This window comes from Macrotis lagotis, chromosome 1 (genome assembly GCF_037893015.1).
Source record: "Macrotis lagotis isolate mMagLag1 chromosome 1, bilby.v1.9.chrom.fasta, whole genome shotgun sequence".
NCBI classification, from domain to species: Eukaryota; Metazoa; Chordata; class Mammalia; order Peramelemorphia; family Peramelidae; genus Macrotis; species Macrotis lagotis.
The window spans coordinates 821,610,857-821,634,687 of record NC_133658.1 but is presented as its reverse complement, the minus strand read 5'-3'; the positions used below and the strand labels follow the sequence as shown (position 1 = coordinate 821,634,687).

At 35.6% G+C, this 23,831-nt stretch overlaps 1 protein-coding gene across 4 annotated transcripts in view; it reads left to right on the top strand.

Moving 5' to 3' along the window:
• Positions 1 to 11,951: 11,951 nt before the first annotated feature.
• ESD (esterase D) overlaps positions 11,952 to 23,831 on the top strand; it is a 33,971-nt gene continuing 22,091 nt past the window's right edge. The window contains exons 1-5 of one of the 4 annotated variants that reach the window (XM_074217108.1): positions 11,983 to 12,029; positions 15,206 to 15,268; positions 19,523 to 19,600; positions 20,075 to 20,163; positions 23,094 to 23,192. In XM_074217108.1, coding sequence (XP_074073209.1) covers positions 19,533 to 19,600; positions 20,075 to 20,163; positions 23,094 to 23,192 — 256 coding nt within the window. In that variant the 5' untranslated portion in view covers positions 11,983 to 12,029; positions 15,206 to 15,268; positions 19,523 to 19,532. Of the gene's footprint in view, positions 12,030 to 12,584; positions 14,844 to 15,205; positions 15,269 to 19,522; positions 19,601 to 20,074; positions 20,164 to 23,093; positions 23,193 to 23,831 lie in introns of those variants that run through there. The other 3 variants (XM_074217109.1, XM_074217110.1, XM_074217111.1) reach the window with 3 other exon arrangements.

Sequence of the window (23,831 nt, the reverse complement as noted above, 5' to 3'; positions counted from 1 at the left end):
TCAGTTCTCATACTTTCATCAGGAAATTCTGAAAGTCCCTTATTTCATTGAATTTCCATCTTTTCCCAGAAAGATTATTCTCAGTTTTACTGGGTGGTTTATTCTTGATGGTACTCTAAGCTCCTTTGCTTTCCTGAATATCATATTCCAGGCCCTTCAATACTTTAAAATTGAAACTGCCAAGCCCTGTGTGTAATCTTTACTATGCTTCCTTAGGATTTGAAATGTTTCTTTCTGGCTACTTACAATTTTTTTTTACCTTGAGCTAGTTATTCTGGAATTTTGTTACAATATTCCTTGCTTTCACTTGGGATCTCTTTCAGGAGATGATCAGTGAATTCTTTCAAGAACTATTTACCCTCTCATTCTAGAATATTGGGGCAGTTTTCCTTAAATAAAAAATTCCTGAAAAATATTGTCCAGGCTCTTTTATTGACCTTTTATTTATTTATTTATTTATTTTTTGGCTTTCAAGTAGCCCAATGATTCTTAAATCATCTCTTCAGGATTTAGTTTCTAGGTCAGTTGTTTTTTTTTTTTTCCATTGAGGTACTTTATATTTTATTCTATTTTATTCCTTCTTTTGATTTTGTTTGATAAATTTTCAGTGTCTCATAAAATCATTAGCTTCCACTTGACCAATTCTAATTTTTAAGGAATTATTTTCTTCTATTAGGATTCTTATCTCCTTTTTCATTCAGCCAATTCTATTTTTTTTATTTAAGGAAATGGGGTTAAGTGACTTGCCCAAGATCACACAGCTAGGCAATTATTAAGAGTCTGAGGGGCAGCTAGGTGGCACAGTGGATAGAGCACTGGCCCTGGAGTCAGTAGTACCTGAGTTCAAATCTGGCCTCACTTAATAATTACCTAGCTGTATGGCCTTTTCCTGCTCACTGATAGAAGATGACTGTCAGAAGATGTATAATCCTGTCACCAAAAAGCAAAAGGATTTAGATAATGGAAAATATTCTTGATAATAAAAAAGATACACCATTGTAACACATATTTGTAGATGCTAAACAGATATATCTGAGTTTAAGACAGAGTAGGGTGGGGTAGGGCGGCTAGGTTGTGCCTTGGAAGAGCACCCACCCTGGAGTCAAGAGTATCTGAGTTCAAATCCTTCCTCAGACAAATAATAATTACCTAGCTGTGTGGCCTTGGGCAAGCCACTTAACCCCATTGCCTTGTAAAAACTTAAAAAAAAAAAAGAGTCTGAGGCTGGATTTGAACTCAGGTTTTCAGTGGATTTCCCCCCCCCCCATTTGGTCAAGTCTATTTTTTAAGGAATTGTTTTCTTTCATTTTTGTGCTTCCTTTCCCAAGCTGTTGACTTTTTTAAAAATAATTCTCTTGCCTAACTATCATTTCTTTTTTTTTTGCTCTCTTAAAGATTTTATTTATTTTGAGTTTTACAATTTTTCCCCTAATCTTACTTCCCTCACCCCAACCCCACCCCCCACAGAAGGCAATTTGTCAGTCTTTACATTGTTTCCATGGTATACATTGATCCAAATTGAATGTGATGAGAAAGAAATCATATCCTTAAGGAAGCAACATAAAGTAAAAGAGATAGCAAGATCAGACAATTAAGATATCATTTTCTTTCTAAATTAAAGGTAATAATAGTCCTTGGTCTTTGTTCAAACTCCATAGTTCTTTCTCTGGATACAGTTGGTATTCTCCATTGCAGACAGCTCCAAATTGTGTCCATCAAGTTTGATCATCACCCCCATGTTGCTGTTAGGGTGTACAAGTAGTATTGCTGGATCAAAGGGTATGCACATTTTTGTTGGCCTTTGGGCATAGTTCCAGATTACTCTCCAGAAAGGTTGGATGAGTTCACAGCTCCACCAACAAGGTATTAGTATCCCGGATTTCCCACAACCCTTCCAAAAAGGATCATTGTCCTTTCTGGTCATATTAGTCAATCTGAGAGGTGTGAGGTGGTACCTCAGAGATGCTTTAATTTGCATTTCACTAATAAGTAATGATTTAGAGCAATTTTTCATATGACTATGGATTGTTTTGATATCCTCATCTGTAAATTGCCTTTGCATATCCTTTGACCATTTGTCAATTGGGGAATGGCTTTTTTTTTTAAATTTGACTCAGTTCTCTGTATATTTTAGAAATGAGTCCTTTGTCAGAAATACTAGTTGTAAAGATTGTTTCCCAGTTTACTACATTTCTTTTGATCTTGGTTACAGTGGTTTTGTCTGTACAAAAGCTTTTTAATTTAATGTAATCAAAATCATCTAGTTTGTTTTTAGTGATGTTCTCCATCTCTTCCTTAGTCATAAAGTGCTTCCCTTTCCATAGATCTGACAGGTAAACTACTCCTTGATCTTCTAATTTGCTTATAGTATTTTTTTTTTATGTCTAAAACCTGTATCCATTTTTATCTTATCTTGGTATAGGGTATGAGGTGTTGGTCTAATCTAAGTTTCTTCCAAACTAACTTTCAATTTTCCCAGCAGTTTTTATCGAAGAGAGTTTTTATCCCAATAGCTGGCCTCTTTGGGTATAATTGTCATTTCTTTTCTCAATTGTTCTTATATCTCTCTTACTTGCTTTTTAAAATCCTTTCTGAGTTCTTCCAAGAGAACTTTTTCAACTTGAGACCAATTTATATTCCCCTTTGAGCCTTCTCATGTATATTTTGCCATTTTCTTCTGAGTTTGCATTTTTATATTCCCTGTCACCAAGGTAGATTTCTCTGGTTAGGGATCTTTTTTGTTTTGTTTTGTTTTGTTTTTTCATTTTTAAAAAGTTGAGGTAGAAGAGGCACAACTTCTTGTGCTGAGGACCAAAGATGTATTCAACAACTTTCCATTCTGGGACCTCAGGTGCTGGTGGCTTGCTCCCTGCTAGACTGGTCTGGTCTTAGTTGTACCTGTTTTGCTGATATTCTGTGCTCACAGAATGCCTTCTGTGCTGGGGTTGGATCCCCTATAGCTAACTTGCTCTGCCACTGACCTGCTGAGTCAGAACCCAGGAGCTGATCTATGCTATGCCAAGAGTCTTTCCCTCACCATGCCTGTTGGATTGTGTTCCCTTTTTACCCAAGTGAGACTAATCTTTCCTAAAGTCCTTCAAAAATATTTTGAGCTAGAAAATTGTTTCACTACATCTTTTTATGATATCTGTTCCTCCAAAATTCATTTAGGGCAGAGGTAGGGAACCTCTCACCTGGGCCAAATTAGGCCTATGATCTGGCACTACTACTGCAACCACAGGCAGGACTTGAAATTCAATAAATCAGTTAATTAATAAAAGCATTAATTAATTAAATGTTTGACCAAATATACCAGGTTAATAATGATATAGTAAAGGGACCCTAGGCAGATTAAAGGTTTCTACCCCTAGTTTAGAGACTTGATTTACCTTTTCTGAGGGAATCTGGGAATAGCTCGAGCACCTTCCTTTCTTTTTTTAAAAAAGCTGTTGATACAATGTGAATTTTGCTCACTTTACTCTGCATCAAATCATAGTCCTTCACAAATTTCTCTGTATCTACTTCTTTTTTTCATTTCTTATGGCACAATATATTCCAACACATTCATATCCCATAATTTTTTTAGTCATCTCTCTGTTGATAGAGGTTGGTTTATAGTTTTTTGCCATGCAAAAATTGTTGCTAGAAATATTTTTTGTAGTTATGGATCCTTTTCCTGTTTTGATTTTTTAAACATTTTTGGGTATGTTTATAGTTTAGTGACTTTGAGGGCATAGTTCCCAATAGTTTTCTAGACTAGCTGAACCAATTCACAGTTCAATCAACAATGCATTAGGGGAACTGCTCTTCCAGGTCTTTTAACAATGATCATTTTTCATTTTATATCATGTAATGAGTGTGAGATTGTGAATTGTTTTGATTTTCATTTCTCTTACTATCAGTGATTTGGGGTATATTTTATGTGGTTATTGATAGCTTAGAGTTTTTTTGAAAACTGGTGACCTCCAATTTATGAGATCTAGAGATATATTTGTGTATATACAAACCCATACAACATACTTAAGCATGCTATGTGTGTATTTATGTCCAGTATGTACATTTTATAATCTTGTCTAGACATACAGTAATTGCTTGGATGCTACCTTCTCTAGGGCAGGGACTGGTTTTTTTTCCCCCCTTTCTTCATATGCCAGGATTTAGCACACTAGGAAAAAACTTTTAATTCCAGTGCTGCTGGTGGTGTTTTTTGTTGTATGTATCATGTCTATGCACAATTCTTCAGGTAAATACCATCCAAGAAAGAGAATATCAGTCCAAACATGTGACAACTCTTACCTCATAATATTTAACCTGAATATTATACCATTTTAATTCCAAAGGATTGGTCCATTTGTTATTTTACTGTGAGATCATTTTTTATAAGAATGATTATTTCCATTATTAGATGAACTTGATATTTTATCATGCATTTATGTTTTTCTGGAGTTCCAATTAATGCTTTTGGTCCTCATTATTTTCTTTATCAGAAATTTAAATAAGATTTAGGATAGTTAGATGGAGTAGTGGATAGAATACTGGGCCTCCAGTGAAGGCCAAGGTTCAAATCTAACTTCAAACATTTACTAGATGTGTGATCTTAGGCAAATCACTTAAATCTGTTTGCCTCCATTTCCTCATCAAAATGAGCTGGAGCTGGAGATGGAAATGGCAAACCACTCCAGTATTTTTCTCAAGGTCACCCCAAATAGAGTCATGAACGGTCAAGCAACCCATCTCCCTCAAGTAATGCTAAATGTATCCTTGAAACTTTCCAGAGCTTTGAGGAAATCTCCAAAGCTCAAGAGCTAGCTGGATAGGATTGATGAAAAATAGTATACATGCTTATCTCTACCTCAAAAAGACTTAGTAGAAATTAGAGCTCAGTTAGTAGGGAAAGGAGGGTCTGGAGGACAAGGTGGGGAGGAATAGTTCACATACTGACTCATGGAAAAAATTAATGACATTTGTGCTTCCTGATGCTACTGAAAATAAAAACTGGGGAACTTTTGTTGGGGGTGGTATGAGAGAAGGCAAGTAGAATGGGTCTTGGCCATTACCAAAAGAGTCCTTTTATGTGCCAACCTGGTACTATTAATTTGATTAACAAGGGCATTAAAGAAATGTGTTGATGATTTCCTAAAGCCTTGTTAACCCAACTCTATTCCCCCTCCCCACAAAAAACAAAAACAAAAACAACACATCCTCTTGAAGAAGATGGACAGTAACTGATTATAGTCCCTACAGATTGTAGCAGCAGAAACTTGGTGAAAAACATCAAACACCTGCTTTTGAGACAGCTATAGATATTGAGTTGCTGACAAAATAGAATAGCAGTTATGGAAGTTAAGAGGAGCGGTAGCATTAAGATATTCTTTGGAATCAAACCAAGGAAGCTTCAAGAGGTAGAGACAAGAAACTCAGAGGCACAGATGATTTGCTGGGAGAGGTATTGCAGCTTTGCTCCAATAGGAAAGCCTCATTTAGAAGCCTAAATTTTGTGGGAGATTACCTTCCCTAATATCCTGGGAATCTGGAGGAAATTGATTTTATAGCTAATGATTATATAATTTGATTTTTTTACTTTATTCTTTTGTATTCATTAGATGTTTTGTAATTGCTATTTGTTGTTCTCACCTGATGCTACTAAACTCTTCAAATTTTAGTTCTAAGCCCCTATGTAACAGAATTCTTTTGGAAGTTTTTAGCCTATATTCATTACCTCATATTAAAAATTTTAATTCACTTAGTCTATTAAACGTATTCTGTATGTTAATTATTGTTTATCCTTTCTTTTTTCTCTCTTTATGTAAATATTTTATTTGTTATTCCAAATACATACAATGATAGGTTTTACTAATCATTTTTTTGCAAGGTTTTAAGTTTTACAATTTTTATGCCTCCCCCAAACAGAAAGCTCTACATTTGTATCTATCAGTTTTACATTTGTAACCATGCTAATCATAGATAGAAACTGAACGTGTTGTGAGAGAAGAATCAGATCCAAGAAGAATCAGATCCAAAAGGAAGAAGGGAAACACTAGAGATAACAAAATTACATAAAACACAAGACAACTTTTAAAAATTGAAGATAATAAACTTTGGTCTTCATTTAAACTCCACAATTCCTTCTCTGGATATGGATGGGTTTTTTTCATTAAAATTGTCTTTGATCATTTTATAACCTGTATATATATATATATTTTATAACCTGTATATATATATATATTATATATTATATTATTATATATATTATATATATTATATTATTATATATTATATATATTATATTATTATATATATTATATATATTATATTATTATATATATTATAACAATGTATAAACCTGTAAAATTACCCTCTCATTCTAGAATATTAGGGCATTTTTCCTTAAAAAATTCCTGAAAAATATTGTCCAGGCTCTTTTTTTTGACTTTTTTTTTTTGGTTTTCAAGTAGTCCAGTGATATGTATGAAGTACTGCATGGATGATCATCATTCCATCCTGTTATTAGAGTGTATAATATTCTTCTGGTTCTGCTTGTCTCGCTCAGCATCAAATCATGTAAGTCTTTCCAGGCTTTTCTGAAATCCCATCCCTCATGATTTCTTATATGATAGTGTTCCATCACATACATATGCCACAGTTTGTTCAACCATTCCTCAATTGATGGACATTGCCTCAATTTCCAATTCTTTGCACTACAAACAGAGCTGCTATGAATATTTTTGGACTTGTGGGGTTTTTACCATTTTTCAAGATCTCTTTAGGATGTAGACCCACTAGTGGTATTGCTGAATCAAAGGTATACACTTTTTATTGTTTTTTGGGCATAATTCCAAATTGTTCTCCAGAAAGATTGTATCAGTTCACAACTCTACCACCAATGTTTTAGTGATCTAGCTTTCCCCCGTCCCTCCAACATTGATCATTTTTCTTTCTGGTCATATTGACCAATCTGAGTAGTACAAGGTAGTATCTCAGAGATGCTTTAATTTGCATTTCTATAATCAATGATTTAGAGCAATTTTTCATATGACTACAGATACCTTTGATTTCTTTGTTTGAGAATTGCCTTTCCATATCCTTTGACAATTTAACAATTGGGCAATTACTTTTTTTCCCCTGTCTTTTTTTTTTTATTTTTTCATGGCAATGCGGTTAAGTGACTTGCCCCAGGTCACACAACTAGGTAACTATTGTGTCTGAGAAGGCATTTGAACTCAGATCCTCCTAACTCCAGGGCTGGTGCTCTATTCACTGCACCACCTAGCTGCCCCCAACTTTTTAAAAAAATAAATTTGACTCAGTTGCTTATATATTTTAGAAATCAATGCTTTTTCAAAAGCACTAGTTGTAAAAATTGTTCTCCAGTTTACTAAATTCCTTTTAATCTTAGTTGCAGTGGTTTTGTTTGTACAAAAATGTTTTAATGTAATCAAAATAATCCACTTTGTTTTTTATAATATTCTTTATCTCTTCTTGGTCATAAACAGCTCCCCTTTCCATAGCTCTGACATGTATACTATTTCTTATTCTCCTAATTGACTTATTTTTTTTTTAGGTTTTTGCAAGGCAAACAGGGTTAAGTGGCTTGCCCAAGATCACACAGCTAGGCAATCATTAAGTGTCTGAGATCAGATTTGAACCCAGGTACTCCTGACTCCAGGGCCAATGCTTTATCCACTTGGCCACCTAGCCGCCCCTCCTAATTGACTAATAATGTTATCTTTTATGTCTAAATCCTGCACCCATTTTAACCTTATCTTGATATAGTGTTGGCTCTTCTTTCACATCAGGAAGGTAATAAGACATGCAAATGAATTAGACTTGAGTGAGGGGCTGCTGTGCTAAGTCACAGCTTCACTTTCTCCTCCAAAGCAGTCTGGGTTCAATGGCCAGATAAGGGTCAGATTGACTGGAGATGGTCCTAGATATAAGGCAATCAAGGTTAAGTGACTTGCCTAAAGTCACATATCTAGGAAGTGTCACATTTGAACTCAGGCCCTTCTCTCTCCAAGCCTGGTGCTCTATGTATACATTGCACCACCTAGCTGCTCTCTGATGTTGGTATATAGATTTTGTAGACCAAAAATGCTTCCTACCCTTTTCTCTATTATTTTATCTCATCAATTCTAGTCACTACTACTATTATCTCTATGCAATAACTTTCATTCCTCCATAATGTGTAGTTTTGCATGGTGAGAGGGCATAAGTATAGAATACTTATTTTTAATGGTTTTTTTTTGATGTATTGATGGGTTTACTGATTATTGTTTCTTTTCTTCCATTTTTCCTCAAAAAAAATGTTTTGTTATATGAGATGGCTCTTTAGGAAGAAAAGGGAAAGGAGATGAAGAAATTTAAGCAATATAAAATCAAACTGTCAATATTATATTTTCTTTTTAAAAAGACACACTCTTGTCCTTTCTCAAAAGGACAATCATATTTTAACCTGAATCAGAAAATCAGTTTCTCAAAACACTTTATAGTCATATGAAAGAATGGTCTAAATCATAATTGATTCGAAAAATGCAAATGTCAACAACTTTGAGTTGTCATTTTATGCCTTCCAGATTGGCTAAAATGACTGAAAGGGAAAGCAACAAATGTTAGAAGGGGATGTGGAAAAACTGGGATACTACTTCATTGTTGATGGAATAATGAACTGATCCAACCATTTTGAAGAGCAATCTGGAATTATGCTCAAAGAATCATTAGATTGCTATACCTTTTGACCCAGCAATATTACAACTAGATCTATTTCCAAAGATGATCATAGAAAAATGAAAAGAAGTAAATGTTCTAAAATGTTTATAACAGCTCTCTTTGTAGTGGCAAAAACTGGAAATTGTAGGGATCCCTATCAATTGGGAAATGGTTAAACAAGTTGTGGTATATAATTGTGATGGAATATTACAATGCTATAAGAAATGATGAGGTCCATTTCATCAGTGCTACAATAAGGGACAATTTTACAGTATCTGCTATAGAGAATACCATTTGTATACAAAGAAAGAATTGTGTAGTTTAAACAAAGACAAAGACTATTACCTTTAATTTTAAAAAAGTTATGTAATTTTTCTATCTCTTATATTTTGTTTTTTTTCCTTAAATATATGATTTCTCTCTCAACACATTCAGTTTTGATTAATTTATATTATTGAAACAATGTAAAGACTATTAGACTGCCTTCTGTAGGGGTGGGGGAGGGAAGTGAGATTGGGGAAAAATTGTAAAATTCAAAAATAAAAGAAATGAGGAGCTCACTGATTTTAGAAAAGCATAGAAAGACTTGTACAAAATAATGAAGAGTGAAAGGAGCACAATCAAGAAAACATTGTTTACAGTAACAGCAATATTGTGATAATGACTAAGTGAATGATTTATTTTGACAGTTATAAATACTTAAATTAACTATAAAGGGCATATAAAGAAAAAATGCTATCTGTATCCACAGAAATACATATAGTGGTGCAGTGGATAGAGCACCAGTCCTGGAGTCAGGAGTACTGGAGTCCAAATCCGGCCTCAGACACTTAATAATTACCTAGCTGGGTGGCCTTGGGCAAGCCACTTAACCCCATTGCCTTGTAAAAAAAATGTATTTTAATATTTAAAAGGAATAGCAAGTTGTCCATAATAGAGTTAGAGTTTTGTGTACAACCATCTTTTTATTATACTATGCTTGTTTTTATTCCATATTCCATAAAAATGCTTGCTTTATTCCATAAATCGAAAAGGAAAAAGAAAAAAAGAAAATCACTTTTTGTCCTTTGCCACCATTTTGTATACAACTGTTTCCAAAATCAAAACCTTAAATATAGACAGACAGATAGACAATAAGGTGATATGCAGAGGCTACTGACTAAGATGACTATATAGAAGATGGTAGAACCAGCTCTCTATCTGTACCTCTCATCTAGACCTGCTGCTTTTCATAATTAGTACATAGACTATCATAAATAAATACTCTGCTTTTAATATCAATGAACTTATGCTGACTTATCAACATTAGCTATATAATACATTTAAAGGAAATATTTCTTCAAACATGCAATGGTCCCTTCCAGCTCTAAATCTAAAACCCTGAGTGACTTGCCCCACAGTCACATTGAACAAGCTTCTATCCAACCTAAATGCAATGTTGATGCTTGAGTCATAATTTTGATATAGCAATTTAGAATATTACTTCAAAAAAAGTAAATGATAAATATTTTGTTGCAGAAACGCACTGTTGTTTGGAACCACTAGGCATCATAGTATTTGCATTTGATGCATCACCTGCTTCTGCAGCTATCCTTTGTAAGTTACTGGGACAGTCAACATTTGACTGGATTTCTCCAATTTGTTTGACATAATAAAATGCCTTAAAGGAAAAATTTAATTTCCTAACTTGGGATTACAAATTAAATCTTAGAGGATAATTAATCGCTGAAAGTCAATTCAAAGCTTTGACAAAACTGACAAAATTGTCTGGAGCCAAGTTTACTTGAACATAAGTAGTTGACTAAAAATCCAAATATTGGGTGACTCCCTTTCTGCAGAGGCTTGCCTTAATACTGTGCCAGTAGAAGAATTATTGTGCTCATCTATGAGTTGCGAATTAGCCACACCAAATTTTCTGCTTAATGTGAACCAACTATGCATGTCAGTACATAGCCAAAGGTATTTCATTCATTCATGTCATCTCCCCAATGCCATCATCTGTGATGCAGGAGATTAGATAAAGGTCTTCTGTGAAGACTGTGGCTGTCAAGTAAGGCTGATGACCTGAGTAGAATCACTGTATTTTGAAGCTGGAGAGGCAGTAGTGGGGGAAAAATATGAAGTATTCGTGAGGGAAAAGATACTGCTAGGTTTAGAAATGTGGGTAGGTTAGAGATAGAAAAAAGAAAGAGTACCTTAAATCTGAATAGGAAGGCTAATGGCAGGAGATTTCTAAATTTCTTTTTTTTAAAATTTTATTGTTTGTAGGTTTCTTTTCATTTTTGCAAGGCAATTGGGTTAAGAGGCTTGCCCAAGGCCACACAGCTAGGTCATTATGAAGGGTCTGAGGTCTGATACGAACAGGGCCCGTGCTCTATCCACTGGACCACCTAGCCAACCCCAGATTTCTAAATTTCTAATGGAATCACAAACCTAGGGGAAAAAGACATGCCTGGAGGGTTTCAAACTAATTCGAGAGAAGAAAGGAGGCAGGCAGCACGTGAGGCTAACTTTATTATATACGCATTAAGTAAAATTGAAGCCGTGAGTCCTGTCATTCTGCTGAGCACACTGATTTTTCATAAAACAAGTTATTAGAAAACAGGCTGTCGGGCAATTCAAAAACACAATCATGAACGGTCTGGAAATGATCCCTTCCTACCCTCAGGTTTATTCTCACCCGACAAAACCCGGGCAATGAATTGATGTTTAATACATTTGATATTTTATAATAGCAACGGTGGTGATAAAATGAAAATAATATGTAATAATACATACAGATAGATATAGACAAGAAGAAGAATAAATACTATGTAGCATGTATATATATAGTCTATAATGTGAGTCCCGGGGGCGGGAGGCCCCCTGCGGCCCGCACGGCCTCATCTCCGGGGCCAGGCCCAGGCCGTGGCGTAGCCTCGCCCCTCACTCGGAGCCGGTCCGCGCTCTCGCGCCGCGGCGCCCCCCGCGGGCCACCCCGCGGCCCACGGCCTGATTCCGGGAGGACGAGGAAAGCGGCCCCGAGCACCGTACAGACATTAGCTGGGCGGAGCCGCCCTTTGCGTGCAGCCTGCGCGCCCGCCTGGTGCATGTCTGCACACATATGCACACAGCCGCGCGTGTGTCTAGACACACATAGACACGTGCGTGCACACACGCATGCATGTGCAGGTACACCTATATAGCTTGCTGCTGCCCCGGCCGCCGCCCCTTGCCCATGGCAGGCGGGGAGGGGGAGGGGGAGGGGCGGCGGCGCCAGCGGGAAGCGGGGCCCCGCCCCTTCCGACGTCGCCCCCCGCCCCCCGCCGCCTCCGCCGACGCAGGTGAGTCGCCGTCCCGCGGGGCCGCCCGGCCCGGCCCGGCCCGGTCTCTGCGCTCCGGACGCCGGGGTCCGGACTCCGGGGTCCGGGCTGCGCCCTCCGCAGGCCCGCGCCATGTGCGCCCCCGAGGGGCCCCGGGGCGGAGGCCCGGCTGCCGCGTCCCCCAATCTCCTAACGGGCTGCACTCCGTCATATCTTGGGGTCCCCCCCGCCCCCGGCAGCCCTGCGCGCGTTAATGCGGACAGGACCGAGCGGGGCCGGCCTGGGCAGGGACAAGCACAGCCGCCCGAGCGGGGCCCGAGGGGAGGGCGAAGCGCCGGGGGTCGCGGCCCGCGCTCCGCGGAGGCCGCCGCAGGGGCCGGGCCGGCCGGGCCTCCGGGCCCGCAGCCTCCCGCGGGGTCCGGCCCTCAAGGGTCCCGGAGAGCGCGGAGCCGGCCCGCCGCAGATGGCCGCCCCGGGCCGGGTCGGGCCGCGCCACGCTCCCCGCGGGTGCCCGGAAAGCCCACATCACAGGCTTAGAAAGAATGTGCAAGGGAGTGAAGGGTAAAACGACTGAAACATTCAGGCTCAAAACCTTCTCTCATTTCAAATCAATCATCCTTTTTTCCTATTTTCCATAATTTTTCCTTCAAACATGCCTCTCATCCGCCCATTACTGCCAATACCCCGGCAATCCAGAGTCTTTTTGTATTAGCTCACATTTGATATGGTTTCTTTTAATCTGCCTCAGATTTATTTCTGAACTTCTCATGAATGGTGTTGGAATAAACTTCCTCATGATGGTTTTGACAAAGAGAAGTCTAAATTGGTACAGTGTAAAAAGCACTGGTTCTGAAAACATACTTTATTTACTACCAACTAGTAAGGCTTGGGGACTGCTAGGTGGTACGGCGGATAGAGCAGCAGACCTGAATTCAGATGTGGCCTCAGACACTTGTCACTTACTAGTTGTGTGACTCAGGTAGCGCTGGGGGAGAGAGTGAAGCTACCAAAACTACATACTCAAAGTACAGATCGGACCAAGTCACCCTGCCTCCATTTACCATTCAGTAAGCTTCATGAACTTCCCTATAACAATATAAAATCCTGGCTGCCTTTTCAAGTCCTTCAGTGGCCATTTTGAGCCTGAATGTTTTGGGGATATTGATGTTAGCCATAGAGGGGGTGTGGTGTCAAATTAGAAATGCCCTTCAGACATTTCAGTGATAAAGACAAGTGAGATGAAGATAGAATTTGAGGGGTCATCATCAAAGAGTTGATAGCTGAAGCCATAGGAATGGTTGAGATGAGGAAAAGGAAGAAATGGGGGACTTTGTGGAGCACCTTTATTTAGACACTTGAAAGAGGATGAAGAATCAGCAAAGGATCTAGAGGTGAAATACTCAGAGATACAGGAGGAACAATATATACTTGTGTCACAGAAACCAAGGAAGTAGAATGGTTCAAGAAGGAAGACATGCAGAAATAGGTCAGGAAGAATGAGGACTGAGAAGAGGCCATTGAATAATAGTCTTAAAGTGGTTAAGGCATGGTTTGGAGGATGGGTGATTGGTGAGGAAATACCTTTTGGGAAAACTTTGGAGGTAAAAGGAAAAAAGAGGACCCTTAAAGGACAAAGGAGAGTTGTTGTTCAGAATAAACCTATACGTGCTCATAGACACAGACAGAACTTAGTGTTTGTCTAGAAGTACCATATCATTTTATAGTTACATTGGAGCCAAGTTTATCTTCTCAACCTACCAGTCAAGGTGAAACATTGATATAAAATATGGTAGCCTAAACTTATCTAGAAGGTTTGTGAATTTTAATAGATTTTGCCCTTATCTTCTAGTCAGAATGAAAGCAAGGCAGATAGGAAAATTTCATGTGACTTCCAATACGATAGTTCAATAATGGTAGTAAATAATTTTCATATAGCTTTCCCAAACTTAAATCTCAGAAGTCAAGTTTATTAAATTAATCTTAAAATTAAACAAAACAAAACAAAAGCTTAAGTTTTGACCAGAAAGTGAATTGAAATAAGTTTCTAAAAATTTTTTTCTGTGCCCTGTATAATTAATAAAGTTTAGTCTTTTTCTGTTAATTGCTATCAAGAAACAGAGGAACCAGCATACAAAAAAAATTAAATACAATCTATGAATGAACAACAGGGAAAAGTGTGCAAAGAGGAAGACCTTTATTCATTAATATAATCCTTAAAAGAGTTTCATAAATTTAGCCAACAGAATTTTATACTTTTCTGTGAGATACACAAAGAAACATTGTTCTATAAACTATATCTAATTTAATTTAGTGACTACTATACTTGAGACTATTTTTCTTGAAATAGTTGGAAGACTTAATCTTAGCATTCAGACTTAATTCCTCTTTTCACTCTCTCCATATTTAAGATTTGTATCATCTAAAAGACTAATTTCCTGAGTTATCTTACACAATCAAGAATGTTTTACCGGGTGTCAGGCCCTGTTGGCACAGTAGCTGACCCCAAATTAGTATAGGTAAGAAATTGGGAGGAGAGGCAAAATATGGAATAGGACCATGGGTGCTCCAGGTTGATCAGCAAGTAAAGCCATCAAGTACATGATTCAGTTCAATACTTGTAGAATAAAAGCCTGCTCTGAACTAAGAACAACAAAAATAACTCATTTATATGAATTATTATATCATATTTTTATATATTATAGCACCTTAAGTTTTATAAAGCACTTTGCATAGAACAATCCTGTGAAGGAAGTAATGCAAATCTTATTCTCATTTTACAGATAAGAAAAATGAGGCTCAGAGAGGTTAAGTGATTTGCCTATAAATATACAGCTAGTAAGTATTTGAAATAACATTTAAATCGAGGTGTATGAACTTCAAGACCATTCTTTCCACTTTGCCCCACTTTTTTTTTTTGCTAGGCAATGGAGTTAAGTGGCTTGCCCAAGGCCACACCAGCTAGGCAATTATTAAGTGTCTGAGGCGGGATTTGAACTCAGGTACTCCTGACTCGGTGCTCTATCCACTGCATCACTTAGCCGCCCTTCCCTACTCTGTCTTAAATTCGGATATATCTGTTTAGCATCTACAAATATGTGTTACAATGGTGTATATTTTTTTATTATCAAGAATATTTTCAAAAAAAGAAAAAAAAGAATATTTTCCATTATCTAAATCCTTTTGTTTCTTTGTGACAGGATTATATATCTTTTGACAGTCATCTTCTGTCAGTGAGTAGGAAAATAGTAGCATTTGAATAGGTAAGTTCAAATATTACAATTAACATTTCACATTAAAATTCAAATAGAGTTCAGAAATCTAATAACTGACATTGAAAAATCACTGTATTTTCACATATAATATTTTTGCTGGAATGTTTTTTCATAATACTGATTTAGATACTTCTGTTTTTTTCTCAAGTTTTTAATTAATCATACCCATTCTATTAATTTTTAATTTTTAAGGCTTGTTTCAAAAGATATTTAGAAAAAAGAATTTCAACCTCTAACACATTACCTTTCAGAGAGCAGACATGATGTACTTGTTTCTTAAATTGAAAAAAATAGTTTTAAAAATAATCTGAAAAAGCATTCTGCTCCGGGGGGGGGGGGGGGGGGGGGGGAGGGGGGCGGCGGCTAGGTGGCATAGTGGATAAAGCATTGGCCCTGGAGTCAGGAGTACCTGCGTTTAAATCCCGTCTCAGACACTTAATAATTACCTAGCCATATGGCCTTGGGCAAGCCACTTAACCCCATTTGCCTTACAAAAACCTAAAAAAAAAAAAAGCATTCTGCTCTTAAAGCTTCATATTTGCTTTTTTTTCCCATAGCAAAATGTAAATCATTTATTTTCATTTCAAATTGACACTAAGAAGAATTCAGTGAGCTAGGGAAAAAGCACTTTGGTACAAATTTATTTAAGTGATTGAAAAGCAAATCACTTTACTGTGTATGAAAGAAAAAAAGCAAGCCTGATTATAAAGCTCTCCTACTTTGATCACTTCAGAAACTCCAGAAATATAAATGGAGTGACAGTGGATGTTGAAAAGTAAAGTTTTTATAACTATTTTTATGGGAAATAATTTTATTTAGCCTTGAATGAAGTGGTTTCAGCCTTGAAGGAATCAGCCTTCTCACAGACCATTTATATGTTAGTTTTTTTGTTGTTGTTGAGTGGAAAGATTTAATTTATTCCCATTTAGGATGGGGTACAAAATAAGGTCAAAATGAAACATGATTTAGATATGAAAGGTGATATTATAAACAAAATAAGGGAGCATGGAATATCTTATCTGTCAGATCAATGGATAAGGAAAACAAGAGATAGAGAGGATCACAGAGTGTAATTTTGATTATATTAAATTTAAAATGTTTTGCACAGACAAAACAAGTGCAACCAAAATTAGGAGACTAGGGAACAGCAGAAAAAATTTACAGCAAGTTTCTCTAATTAAAAACCTCATTTCTCAGATATATAGGTAACTGAGTGACATTTATAAAAATAAAAGCCATTCTCCTATTGATAAATGATCAGAGGATATAAAAGTGGTTTTTGGATGAAGAAATTCAAACTATAGTCAGTCATATGAAAAAATGCTTGAAATTGTTGATTAGAGAAATACAATTTAAAATAACTCGGAGGTATCACCTGGCATCTATGAGCTTGGTTAATGTGACAGAAAAGGAAAATGAAAACTGTTGGAAGGGATACGGAAAAAATGGGACACTGTTGCATTGTTAGTGGAGTTGTGAAATGATTTAACCATCCTGGACAGCAATTTGGAACTGCCCATAGGGCTCCAAAACTGCATGTCCTTTAACTCAGCAATACCACTGTTCAGTCTATCCAAAGAGGTCAAAGAAAAAGGAAAGCATCCATATGGACAGAATATTAGTAGCAGCTCTTTTTTTGTGGTGGCAAAATACTGGAAACTGAGGAGATGCTCGTCAATTGGGGAATGACTGAATAATTATGCTGTAAAATTGTGATGACATACTATTTTCTATAAAAAATGACAGGCAGGATGGTTACAGAAAACCTTGGGGACTGATAAAAAGTGGAGTGAGTAGAACTAGAAGAACATTGTACATGGTAGCAAGAATATTGTAGGATGATCATATGTAATTGACTTAGTTATTCTGATCAATACAGTGATCCAAGATAATTCCAAAAGGACATATGATGAAAAATGCTAACCACCTTCAAAGAAAGAACTGAGAGTCTGAATGCAGATTGAAGCATAAATTTTTTTTACCTTTTTTTTTGGCAAAATGACTAGTTTGGAAATTTGTCTTCCATAATTTCACTCGTAATTGACATCATATTTCTTGCCTTCCCAATGGGTGGGGGAGAGGTAAATGGAGAAATAGAATTTGAAACTCAAAATTTTTTTTAAAATGGAGATAAAAAATAATAAAATTTAAAAATAAGCTGTTGTGTAAAGAGCAAAAGATTGTTGATTAAAATTTTTTAAAACAAAGAAGTGATTTGTATATGAAAGGTCATTTTCAGGTAGAGAAACAGGAGAGCAAAACTTGAGTATAATTTCTTTTTTTTATAGAGATATTTCATATTTAAACTTAATGGAAATGCTATCACTATCTAAAAATCTTTCCAATCTTAGATTGTTTCTTTTACTAAAGAGAGTCCGAATGATGATCTAGTTTTCCTTAATATAAAATGAAATATTGAAAATCCTGTCAGTTAATTACTTGAGTTGAGAAAATTTAACTTTAGAACATAGACATGTTCAAAGACATTTTCAAAATTGAGTGTCCAAGACAGGTCATTTATCTTTTTTTTTTGAAAATGAGATTGTTCTCCCCAACTTGAAGTTAATCAGAATGATAGCATGATGTGTGTGTGTGTGTGTGTGTGTGTGTGTGTGTGTGTGTGTGTGTATTACGTTTCATGTGAGATAACTTGAGAAATAGTGGTTCCCTTATTTTCTCTAGCTTCTGCTTCTTTAACCTTGTCTGAAGTACTCTTTCAATTCAATTCAAATTAGCCTTTTAAGTAGCCTATGTTCAGGACACTGCTTGATGCTGGGGGGAAAAACAGATACAGCAAATACTAGTCCTTGGCTTCAAGGTGTTTTATGTGTTTTAATGAAAACACAATTCATGAGCACTAGACTATTAGACAAAGTATATTGAAATTCAATGTCACTATAAGCAGATGCTAAAAAAAAAATTGAATAATCAAGAATGAAAAGGAAATTGTTTTCAGAAATGTACCAGTTGAAAGACATCAGGAAGAACAATAAGACATAGATTCAGGAAGTATTAGTTTAGAAATGATATTTAATGCTAAATATCTCTCTTTCATTGATCCTAGGTCTCTTCACACCTTCCTAGTGTTCTTTCCACCTCTCCGATATGTTTCCAATATTGCAAGACATGTTGGAACTTTGATATACTGTTACTTCTCCCATTTTCACTGGACTAAATCCTTTAAATCTCAATTTTTCTATCAGTAATATGTCTGATAAAGCCATTAACTACAGTATCCCAAAGTAGTCATTTTTTATTCTTTTCCATCTTTCTTGACAAAATATGGTAACAATGAGTACTCCCTATTAGGATTTTATTTTTTCTGATCCTAGTTTTAATAAGAATGATTTTCTCTCTCTTGTTTGAATGTAACATATAAAAAGCGAATTCTCTTGTTGGGTACACACACACACACACACACACACACACACACACAATCACAATCCAGTCTGTCTTGTCAACCTTTATGAATGCTCACTGTTTAGATGACACTGTCCAGTTACAAAATTTGGCACCTTATATGAATGATCTAATTTATTCCTCACACAGTTTCTATAAGGAAAGCTTTGAAAGTACTATCATCACTATTTTATACAAGGTGTAACCAAGGTTCAGAGAGGTTAAGGAATTTTGCTTCTAATACTCATCTAGAAAATTACAGCACCAGGACTCTCAAAATTAGCTTCCTACCATTCCAACATCATTTGCTAAAATTAGTTTTAATTTATTTCCATAGAAATAAAATGAAAGGCAACTTGGAATAGTTGGGTTTTTAAAGTATATTTTTTTAAGTATATTTTAAGTGTATTTTTAAGTATATTTTTCAACTTTCTTCAGGTAGAAAACACTTTCACAAAATCCAATAAGGTTGTTCTAATTTTGAATTGGTTACCACATCACTGTCCATTTTCAATTATTCAATGACCCGTCAATCAATGCCCTTGATATCTCAGATTTATTTGAAATTCTTGATTATTGGCAATTATCTTAAGTGGCTACAAAGACTTAAAAAAGTAGTTTAGCATGTTTTGATAAAGGTACCCCAAACACTTTAATTTGAAGAGGCAAAAATAAAATTTAGTACTTTTTTCCAGTCCATTTCTTGGTGTTGTCAGTGACTATTGAAAACACTTATGTTTCAAGGACTCATTTAAGCATACATCTGAGAAAAATGTGTTTGTATCTTCAAAAGCTTATTATCTTATTATAACAAAGTTTATGCTCATTTCTTTTTATTAATAGCAAAGAGACTATGGCCTTGAAACAAATTTCAAGCAACAAGTGCTTTGAGGGATTTCAGAAAGTATATGAGCATGACAGGTAATGTATTAAATGTCACTTGTACCAGTGTCAAAAATATAATTTTGAGAATCCTTGAACCAGTTTCTTATGTGACTTAGATTTGGGGGAAGGGAAGAGGTATGATACAACATGTATACCAGTAAATACAAAGTAACATGAGGAAGGACAAAGTAATTAATGGGTGGGGCAAGTGTGGGAAAGGCTAGATAGTGGAGAAGAAGCCAGTAGATAAAGATTGAATGTTAGAGAGAAAGGGAAGGGGGTATGAAAATCCATGGGTCAGGCTGTCTCAAGAAAGAATGAAAGGCACAAGTAGAAGTCAGACCTGGCTAGACTTCCCTCTTCTGAAGACTGAAACAAAGGAAGAGGATGTGGATTAAGAGGGAAGATAATGAGGGAGCTTACAATGGATAGCCTAAGTGTCAGTGTGCTTTTCTTGTATGATTTGAGATTTATCCAGAATAATTAATTAAATATATTTGGTTGAAACAGTGTGGAGCTAAAATGCAAAATGAGATTTGGAATCTACTTACCACCAAAGGCAGAAACTGAAAAATGTCCAGTACTTTACTGGCTGTCTGGTGAGTATATTTGTAGCTCTTGGTATTGTCTGGTGGCAGTTTAGAACTTATTCTTTTATTTTATTTTTTTTAATTTTTGCAAGGCAATGGGGTTAAGTGGCTGCCCAAGGCCACACTAGAACTTATTCTTTCAAGAAGTAAACATTCTTTTTTATATCCATTATTCAAGACACAGTTTTAAACTTTTTAACTTTTGAATAATAACTTTATTGCTCACTTTTTCAAATTATCCAAAAAATAAGACAAAGTATAGTAACATCTCTGATGAAAAAACTTTGAAAGGTTAGTCATTCAATTTTTACTTCTTCAAGCATTTCCATAATCAGGAGGAAAATATTAAATGAGAGTAGAAATCATATTACCTAAAAAAAAAAAACTTCTTGACAGGGCTTTTTTAAATCTATTAGCACATGGTGCTACATCCCTACAGCTACTTGGCACATTTTTCTAGAAAACTCACAAGGACAGCAGAAGCTCAAAGTTGGAGAAGACTTCAAAGGCTATGTATATCAGATCCTGATTTATTCTTTAACATACTCAACAAATGATCATCTAGTCTTCTCTTTAAGAATTATAATAAGGTTGTCCCCATGATCTTCCTAGGCAGTCTGTTCCATTTTTGTTAGATCTATTGTTGAATGTCTTCATTTTAGACTGATAACATCTTTTAAAATCTTTACTATGTCATCCAGTGTGTTTGGCATCCTTCTCAGGTTGTTTATCATTTGTATATATAAGAAGTTTCCTTTCTGTCTTTATCTGTTATTTATAAGAGTAGTGAATGTGGCAGAGGGTTAAAAACATGTATTCCTGAAGCATTCCACTGGCAGTCTCCCTCTATATTGATACTGATTTATTTTTTGGTCTGACCATTCAACATGCCTACCCCCACATCTCTGTTTTGTCCAAAAGGATAGATTGATAATGTCAGATGCTTTGGATGAAGTCTGTTCATACCATGTCTTCAGCAATCTCCTGATCCTCTAGTTTGATATCCTTGTCCAAAAAGTACCTTAACTTAATTTACTGTGTCCTATTCTTATTGAGGCTATGTTACTTAGTGATCATGGTCCAAGCCATTCTTTAATATTATGTTCTAGATTTTTGCCTGGAATCAAAGACTTTTAGTTTCTCTCATTTTTTAAATTGGAATATGATCTTTTTAAGATTAAGATCTCAATAATCATATTTACCAATTCTTTTGGTACCCTGGTGACTTGAATTCATTAAAGGAAAGTAAATGGATTCTTACTGGTCTTTGCTTATTTTGGGCTTAAGCTTCCTATTAATACTAATTATGTCATTTCTACTCCATGGATCATTCAGTTGGTAGTGTAATTGAATATAAAATCAGAGTTTGATATTTTTTCCTTCTGCTCTGAGCAGCAACACTACTACCTCTTTATGTCCCCAATTTTTTTTTCCCATTATGACTTTTAAAAATCTCCCTCGGCTCTCCCTATTTCTGGTCAGCCTCAGTTCATTCTGAGTTTTATTGTTCCTGATATTCTTATAGGACCATGCCATGCCATAACATTTTCTTTTAGCTTTTTGTTATTCTTAATTAATAACAACATAAAGCTTGGATTTTTTCAAATTTTTTCCATCAAAAATGATGCAAAATAGCAGTTTTTCAAAATCATATATATATATATATATATATATACATTAAAAATTTTGGTAAAAATCTGATTTGTCTCATTAATAAAGTATTTCTGTGGGTATATCTATATTTTAGACTTTACTGGAAGTTCTTCCTAAAAGTTTTTTTTAATATAAATGATTGATCATTTTAAGCAAAAATAAAAAAAATTGTAATTTCCTCCATTCTGTTTTAAAGTATTGCCAAAGTGATATATTTTTTAATTTAGAGAACAACAAATCTCATTTAAAAAGTGTATTGTGTATAACAGTGTATAACAATAACAAAATAACAGATTATTTACTAAAACTAAAATCTATAAAGAATGTCATAAATTTTTTATGACTAATAAGATGTTGATCATTACTTATTTGTTCACATCAGATGTCAGAGTAATCTTCAGCTTTGAGATCCTAGAGTAATGTTAATCCACACTCAATTGTTATGCAAATTATTAGACTTTGACATTACTAAATTGCAGGATAGTAATATAAATGACTGAGACTGTGTTGCTTTGAGCCAAAGTATCCAATCCCCACTCAGTGTTGCCATATGCATTTTATTTGTTAGTAGAGTTATATTAGTTAGAATTAATTTTATCCCTTATCTCAATGACATAGAACAGGGTTAATCATATAAAATGATAGAAGAACATTAGTGAATAGAGAATTTGCCTTCTCAATTTGGAGAAGGCAAAATGCTACCACCAACACTTCCCTTGTTCATGAGCTGTCTATAATTTTGTGGTAAGATTGGATTGTACTGCTTCCTGACTTTGATTCAAGAAGAGCTGGGTTCAAATCCTACCTCTAACATTTACTCTATAACTGGACAAACACATGGCCTTTCTGAACCTCACACACTCATTAAATAAGCAATTTATTAAATTGTAACTTTTATTGGTAGAGAGAGCCCCAGCACCAAAAACTAAAGATCCCTGATATGTTGAGGTATATATATGGCTATAAATATTAAATGAAAGAGAACTAGTTCTTTTAAGTTGTGTAGCATGGAGTTACTGGTAGTCCTACACCTGGAATTTTTAATTGAGATCATGAATTTTTCTTTTTTGTATTTCAATATAGTTTCTTTTTAATATTACTAAAATATTATTCTGAGAAGGAGCCCTTTAACTTCACCAGATTGCCCAAGGGCCCATGACACAAAAATGATTAAGAGCCCCTACTTTAAATGACTCCTGGTTTAGGTAAGTTTGCTATCTTTGTAGAAAAGTAAAAACTTCGAATACATAACAGTATATAGTGATATCATTATTTTTACTCTTCAGGCCTAACTTGCACAGAACAAAATTTTATCACAAAAGCTGGTTATCATCAAGCTGCAGCAGAACATGGCCTCATTGTCGTTGCACCAGACACAAGTCCACGTAAGTATTTTGTGGCAGAGATTCTCTTTGTGTAACATCATTTCCATATTTGGGGCTAAGTTTTTATTTGACCTTACATACAAAGAATAGCCTGCCTATTCTATTTTTTTAATTCAAGTCAGCAAATATTTATTGAGCTCCTGCCTACTTTGAGCAAAATTTTTTGGCTCTGTGAATAATGCCAGATAAATCAGACCTATGAATAATGCCAGAAATTTCAGACCTAATTTCTGCCCTCAACAAGTTTACAGTTTAGTAGGTATGGAAGATAAGTACACTAATATGATATGAAACAGAATAATTCATGTTGTATAGGCATAAAATCTTTTCACTGTAAATAATGGTGGAAATTCTGACATGAGGTAAGAATAGTTACATCTTTAAAGCAATAGCAAAGTGGAAAATAGAAAAGTGTCTGCAAGTATTTGAAGGAGCACTTAAGAATCAAGTAATGGCAGTATTTAACACAGGGTTAGGGAATCCTTTTTTGTTAATTTGTGAATTTTGCTTGCTGTTATTTGGACAAACAATTCACCCCTAAAATTTCCTAGATTTTTTTGAATTATGAATCCCACCTGCAATTGTCAAGGAAGCACCAGACCAAATGATTTTCTTGCTGGGTGGATGTTCCTTGCCCTT